The sequence below is a fragment of the Phaethon lepturus genome, unplaced genomic scaffold (assembly GCF_000687285.1).
Source record: "Phaethon lepturus isolate BGI_N335 unplaced genomic scaffold, ASM68728v1 scaffold33927, whole genome shotgun sequence".
NCBI lineage: Eukaryota > Metazoa > Chordata > Aves > Phaethontiformes > Phaethontidae > Phaethon > Phaethon lepturus.
The window spans coordinates 1,818-9,192 of record NW_010550366.1 but is presented as its reverse complement, the minus strand read 5'-3'; the positions used below and the strand labels follow the sequence as shown (position 1 = coordinate 9,192).

The window sequence follows — 7,375 nt, the reverse complement described above, 5'->3', positions numbered from 1 at the left end:
ACGCTGGCCAACCTGGAGCGGCAGATCTACGCCTTCGAGGGCAGCTACCTGGAGGACACGCAGATGTACGGGAACATCATCCGCGGCTGGGACCGCTACCTCACCAACCAGAAGTGAGTCCCGCCGGCCCTGCCTGGCCCTGCCCGGCGCTGCCCGGCCCGCCGGGCCCCCGCGATGTTGTTTCTCTCTGTTTCAGGAACTCCAACAGCAAAAACGACCGCAGGAACCGCAAGTTCAAGGAGGCTGAGAGGCTTTTCAGCAAGTCCTCGGTCACCTCGGCAGCGGTGAGTGCTGGGCTGGGTCCTGGCGGGGCTGAGCAGATGTCCCCAGCCCTGGCCCTGTCCCTATCCCTTGGTGTTCCTCGCTGGTGGTCAACTGGGCTGCTGCAGGACCAATTTTCCATTTAAGCTCCTGTACCTGTCCTATCTCCCCGACCTAAGCATCTTCATCCCACGTTGCAGCCTCTTTCAGAAATCCTTTTCCCAGTGCCCAGAGAGGTGAAAGGGAATCGCAGTCAAGAACCACCCATGCCACACACTTGTCACTGCCATCCGTGTCTTTATGTTTTTGCTCCTAACCCCCTTCTGCTCTGCTGTGCTGGTGCTAGGTCGTAAGCTCTTTCACACAAAGGCCTGATGTGCCTTTCTCTGTGAGATGATCTCTGTGTTTCTGAACATTTGCAAAGCAGTAAGCAAGTTACTGCTTTCATTGACATCCTTTTCTGTTTTCTAGGCGGTCAGTGCATTAGCTGGAGTTCAGGACCAGCTCATTGAGAAGCGTAAGTCACTTTTTCATTTCTCTCAGAATTTGGAAAGGATTACACTTCTCCTCACCATTCAGCTCTGTCTCCAGTTCTCTGGCTCTGTGCTGTACTCGCTGCTCCCTCGTAGCACTCCCCATCCAGGGACTGGCGGCTGCTCCTCTTAGGCCAGCTCTTGAGTGCTCCCAGCACAGCCTCTAGCTAGGAAAGTCAGCAAAGTAGCACTGTGAGAAACAGACGTAAAGTTGAGCTTCCTTTCTCAAGTAAACTTTTATGCTCAACAAGGGTTTATTGTCCGTAAAACATATTTAAGTGGATTTGGTGCTCTTTGGAGAAAGAGGGTAGAAGAGCTGAAGCAAGGCGTTTCTGTTCGTGTGTCTGTCAGCTGCAAGTGACATGGAGGGGAGCCACTTGTGTGAAGGATTTTTAAAAATATTTTTGTAGTCAGTACCAAATCGGATGCAACTCTAGTGTGCTTCAGTTGCTGAGGAGGTAGCTTGCTGTCCTTCAGAAATATTTTTCAGGTTCTCTTATTTCCCTCCTGGTGCCGTAAGGCTCCGTGTGTCTTTGCTGCCCCGTGTATTGTTGCTGGGGGTTGCTTCTTGCACACAGGCCTTTGCCAGGGCAGCCTGGGATGTGAGCTGCGGGGAGGTAACCATTGTGCTCATCTGTCTTTGTCGTGCTCTAGGGGAGCCAGGTAGTGGCACAGAAAGTGACACTTCTCCAGACTTTCATAATCAGGAGAATGAGCCCAACCAGGAGGATGCTGAAGAGCTGGATGGGTCTGTGCAAGGGGTGAAACCCCAGAAGGCTGCTTCTTCTACTTCTTCTGGGAGCCACCACAGCAGCCACAAAAAACGGAAGAATAAAAATCGACACAGGTTAGTGGTACCAGCAACCTTCTTGTCATGCCTTCTGAATGGTTAGCTGTTGTATTCACTTTATGTGAAAGGAACTAGTAACTTGTTAGAATAATGAGCAGCTCGGGTCATTTGTTTTGGTAATTTTTCTGGGTTTTAGTTGTATGGACCCTGTAGTGTTCATCAGGACCCTATTGCCCTTGTTGTATCAAGGAGAGGAAAGCATGCTGAAGAAGATAAACAAGCAGCACAGGGTACTAACACCAGTTCTGGTACAGCTATGCTTTTGGCCAGGCTTTTTTAATTCTCCTGTCTGTCCAGGAGAATAAAGGAAGATGCAGTCCTGGCCCCCTGTGCTTGCTTCTTCGTTTCTGCAGATTCAAGTAAGATAGAAATGTCCATACTCTCTTTGGAGAAGGAGGGTGAAAAAGTAGATAGGAATGTTTTGGGGGTTGTGGACACCCAGTATCTTCACTAAGATTTCCACTTCAAGCTCTTTCAGCTGTCAAGTCCCAAACTGAGTCTCTTCTGATTATGGCATTGAAGAGTTGCTTTGTCATGTTGACCTCAGAGTGTTTGTTATTACACTGACCTGAAATTCATGTAAAACAAAGATTTCCTGAACTCTTTATGGTTGAATTTAGGTCACCAGTTCTGCCCCTTAAAGTATGCCCCTAAGGCACGATGCAGCATGGTGGGCTGATGGCTCAGAAATCTGAAACAAACTCCCTGCCTTACAGCATTGCTCTCCATGGGCCAACATAACCTGCTGGTTAACCATGTCTCAGTGCCCGTCAGCAGAGCTAGCCAAAGGATTTCTAGAGTATGACAGTCCGCTGTGGAGTCGGGCCTTAAGGGGAAAAAACATGGAAATGCATGCTCTTGGAAGGAGGAGACATTTACTGCAGAACTGCACCTCTCTTGAAATGATTGCTGGAACGGGTACCTAAAGGTTATTAGAAGTAAAGGAGCTTTTAAAAATCAAGTGCGCTTGCTAACTTTGAGCTTGTTTACTTTGCGTATGGATGGGCTTTCCTCTTTAAGGGACTTTCCCATACAACTACGAGAGAGAAGGGTTTTAAAGAAAAGTGGCAAAAATTTACAAATAATTGCTGGGGGAAGATTGGTTTGGGAGACATGGAGGTAGGTATAGTGCTTGAAAAATGGTTTAACTACTTTTTCTCCTTCGTTAGGTTTTGAGTCATTAGTGTGTCTTTAATTCTTAGGTCAGAATTGTCTTCCTACAGCAGTCTTAATTGGGCAAACATCCTAAAGTACTGGATGTCCCTTTGGTTCCTCATGAGCTGAGAATCCAAAGCAGTTCAAAACTTTTTTTTTTTTTTGCCTGTAGACAATTGGAAAGCAGTTCAGGAATAATGCAAGAAACTACATCTGTAAACAAGTTCAGAGAAGCAATCTGTAAAACTCAAGTACAGCTTAAGAAAATTGCTATTTCAAACAAATTACAAAATATTCAGCTAAGCATATACATCGACAGCAAACCAATCCACTGCAGACGCAGCGGGATGCAATACAAATGCTGTAAATAATATAAATTCTTTTGCTCTGTTACATAACCTGAACTTTAGTGACAGGAGTTAGGAAGAAACTGCCCTACTGGCAGGTTGTGTTGCTTTGGGGTTGCTTCTGTATTCCTTCCACTGAAGCAGCTGATGCTGGCTACTGTCGGGGACAGAGTGTTGGACGTGAGGAGCCCTGGGCTGATCTGGTATGGCAATTCTTACCATCCTAAGAGATACGTCAGACACGTCGGCATTATGGAAGGGCTTAGTAAGTTAGTAATTGACTATTTTGTAATGCTTACCATGGCCAGATAGGTAATTAAAAGAAGATGATAATTAAGTTTGTCTGTAATAAAAACTCTGTTAAAATTGTGATTGCCATTACCGACTACTCCCTAAATTTTGGCAGAAAAGACCAAACAATGTTTAAGTATATCTAGGTTAAAAAACCCCAAACAACAAACTAGTCCCAGCCTACCAAAAGTATAGCGAAGCGCTTTAAAAAGCATTGCAGACCAGAGTGCTCTTTTGGAAGAGACCTGTATGTCTGTTTCTTGAGTGTCAATACAGAATAGATCCTTGCAGGAGGCTTTTTTGGCAGGGAGCACTGAAGGCCTTGAATCAATTTCACTTTTCCAGCGTGGCTGTTTAATGTATTGATACCAGCTGGAAAAAAAAAAAAAAAAGAAAAAGAAAAATAAAACAAAATACTGGCATTTTGGAAGCTCTTCCATTTGCCAGCATATGTTTGAGTTCCGTTCACCTGTTCCTGAAGAACTGGGAGGTGTTGGGAACAGGCGCCCTGAGGGTGCGCTGACTGCCTGGATTTTCTGCTTCATATGCCACCAAGAGCAATGTGGAGAGTTGGATTCAGACTGGGCAGAACTGGTGTCAATAGGCAGTTCAACTTCGATCAGTTAAAACCAGGGAATCAGGTGGAAGTTACAGTCTCTTTGTTAAGTCCTCCTCTGTTCCCTTGGAGACCACAGGGAGGCCAAGATGATTATTTTCTGTGTGCTCAGCAATTTTCATGGCTAAAAAGTATTTCAGGCGAAAACAATACTGTTTCCTCTTAGAAATTCGGTGCTGAAAAGCTACTAAGTTACAGCTGATTTGATGATAAGTCCTTTCCAGCAAATACAGTTGTTAGCTTTGGGGCAGAACTGTTTCCAGAGACAGTGCTGTGGTGTCCGCGTGCATGCTGAGACCAGGGGTGGGAATGTCACCGAACTGTATTAGATGGGGCCAAACGAGCGTGTTCTCTTTTTAGGTCCCTAAAGGAAGCGCGTGCAAGAGGATGTGTGTATGCGTGTGCACTATGAGAATATTGGAATGCAAAGTTGGCCACTTAGTTCTGTGTCGTCTCCGCCTCTGCCTGAACAAGCTTTGCTTTGCTGTAATAAGTAGACAAAGCCGCTGCTTTCTGACCACCTGCTCGTTTGTTTTTGCAAGCAAATGGGTTTTTCTCTCTGCCTGTGAGCTAGTGTGCACTCTCAAGTATTTGATAGCTTCCTTTTTCAGCACCTAAAATTCCCTCCGTAAACCCACTCTGCCTCTGTTCTAACACCTCTTTTTCCCAGAAACCCAGTTGGGGAGGGTGACTCTGGATTGCCAAATCTGTAGTGCTTTTTGTGCCCAGTTCTGGTTAAGATATCTTAAGAACTTTATGGCATTTGAACACTGGCTTTATTATTTATTTTATTTTATTTTATTTTTTTAGTAATCTCGCTAGGGTGGCTAATCAACTAATTTATTTAATTCATTAGTATATTAATTTCTACTGCTTTCTTCCTTTCAAATGCTGCCCCTCAGCCCGTCTGGCATGTTTGATTATGACTTTGAGTAAGTTTGACTTGAATTAGTACTTGTGCTGTGTTGTTAGTGTGTAGACACCAATGTGCCTTTTGAGACCTTTCTAACCCATAGTTTATCTGTTTAATTGTAGGTATGTATATTAGGTTAGGCTGGGAAGTTTTTTTTAAAAACAGAAAAGCGTGATGGAGGTAACATTTTATTTAATAACTTCAGCAAAATTAAATTAACTTCACTCTTCTTTACCTTTCTATTTCATTTTTAAATAGATAAACTTTTTAACTTAAAAACTTAGTTTAAAAACTGATTCTTCTGGCTTTGCTTCTTAAGGAGATTAGTGTAGACTTGGATATTTCCTTCTGGAAAAATGTAATAAACTCAGTACCTTTGCTCATATAATCCCTGTCATCTTAAACTCCTATCTCTATTCCAAGTAAATAACCATTACCACTATGTCTGAATAATTACCTGTGGCATAGTTACACATCTAACAAATTAACATAGAGCATGCATATTTAACCTTATTTCTTTATGCTGCATAACTTCCCTGTGATTTTTATTATGAACCTTTATTAACTCTTTTTTTGAGTGGACGGAATATGCATTTTGGCAAATAATAAAAAATCCACTCTCCGTCTCTTTGCTGCTCTCTTGTCCAGTAATATTGGGACAGTGATTTGGCTCAGCCGAATTGAGAATGTGGATTGAATTAACCAAATAGTCTTTGTTGTAGCCTGTGCCATATGCAGTAGCTGGTTCTTTGAACTCTAGTCGTGGTTTAATGTATTGAAATGGACATTTCTCTTATCTTTCCAACCACAGGATTGATCTCAAGTTAAACAAAAAGCCAAGAGCCGTAAGTATCAGTGCTCTGTCATTGTTTTCATTGCTCATCTGTAGACTTGAGTGGCTGACTGACTCCTAATCCTAAAAAGCCTCCCTCTGCTGTAATTTAAGGTCTTATTTTCACGGTTGAGGAATATCATGGTATGAAATAAGCATTGTCTTGTGGATTTAACAATAAATAAGCCCAGGTAGGCTTGTTACGAAGCTAGGTCACAGTTAAGTCCTGTGCACTTTTTATGGAAAAAGCTGCTTTGCGTCCTGTTATCTTGTCATGATCTGGAACATTAAAAGCATCTGGTTTTGGTTGATGCATTCTTGAACTAAGGTTTTGAAGGGTCCTTTCTTTTGAATGTTTCGCTACAAGAAAAAAAACCTCTTTTCTGTTTTGCCTGCATCTAATGGTACGTAGAAATGAGAGAAGACTGAGAATCCCAGCTCTGCAAGCAGAATTGAAAGTAGAAAGGTCTTAATGTGCCTGCGCTTTCTTTTCTCTGCAGGACTACTAGACTCATCAGTGCTGATGCTTCTGGGATTTAGGTCTACATGAATCCCCACTGAGAAAAATGCCAGTCGACTGAATGAGCACGATGGCAGCTCTCTGGCCAAGTATCTGCAGATGGGAGTGGCTCACTCTAAAGAACTTAGATGGGGGGAGAAAATCTTGGACCATGTACTTTGCATCATTTTTAAATCACCTGAGTTGCAGGAAGACTAAGGTGTAGTAGTAGTAGTAGTCCTGAATTCCTGACTATTCCGTGCTTCCACCTCAGTTGAGAACGCTCTAAAATTGGCTGATCTTGCTGCTGCCACCCCTGTCATCTGCAAACCCACGGAGAGGTATTTCTTTTTCCACTGGAACTGGGGTATGATTCAGTATGTCCCATCCATGTTGTAGGACTTAGATTACTTTTGTTGCTGATACTTAGCTTTGTAGTTTTGTTTGTTTTGTTTTTGTTGTTTTTTAAACCAAAGTGTATAGTTAAACAAATTGACTTTTGGTTTCTTTGTTTTAATCCATGTAGAATGGAAGGTTCTTCATTTTGTGGAACAGCTCATTTTGATTCTTACTCAAGCAGAGAAGGTGGTGGTTAACCCTTTTCTCTAACTTTAATTTTAAACACCATCCCCTAAAATTTATGCAGTGCTTTTAGATGCAGGGAAGGCTGGAGCGCAAAGCTGTCTTGCTCTTTGCTATCTTTGAGGTTGGGTGGATTCTCTTTTTAATACAAACTTCTGTCATTTGTACATAAACAATAAAGTTACATGTTTGTCTCTTCTCATGTTTTTTTCAGTCCAAAATTTGACTCCTGGTGTTTTTTATGCTCCATCTACTTTATAAAGACTTTGCTGGAATTGTTCCACTCTTGCATAGTAGCTGCTCCTTGTCTCGTGACCCTTAGGAGGTTTCCTTTGTGCTTTCTTTCCTCTGGTAGACATAACATTGAGTACTTGAAAGGATTGCCAGGCACTAATCTCCAGCTGTGTTCAACTAATCCTGCTTCAAGGTAGGACTTGGATGTAAGTCAGTTCTTGCTGATACTGGCAGAATGCCCGCAGATAAGGGACGTGCAGTC

General features: G+C 42.9%; 1 protein-coding gene across 1 annotated transcript; it reads left to right on the top strand.

Annotated features, from left to right (window-relative positions):
* Positions 1 to 6: 6 nt before the first annotated feature.
* On the top strand, positions 7 to 7,100 carry MEAF6 (MYST/Esa1-associated factor 6). Its single transcript, XM_010290543.1, has 7 exons — positions 7 to 113; positions 197 to 284; positions 733 to 778; positions 1,449 to 1,641; positions 4,956 to 4,985; positions 5,778 to 5,811; positions 6,299 to 7,100. The coding sequence occupies exons 1-7, from the start codon at positions 64 to 66 to the stop codon at positions 6,305 to 6,307; spliced, it is 450 nt and encodes a 149-aa protein (XP_010288845.1). The 5' UTR covers positions 7 to 63; the 3' UTR covers positions 6,308 to 7,100.
* Positions 7,101 to 7,375: the final 275 nt, after the last annotated feature.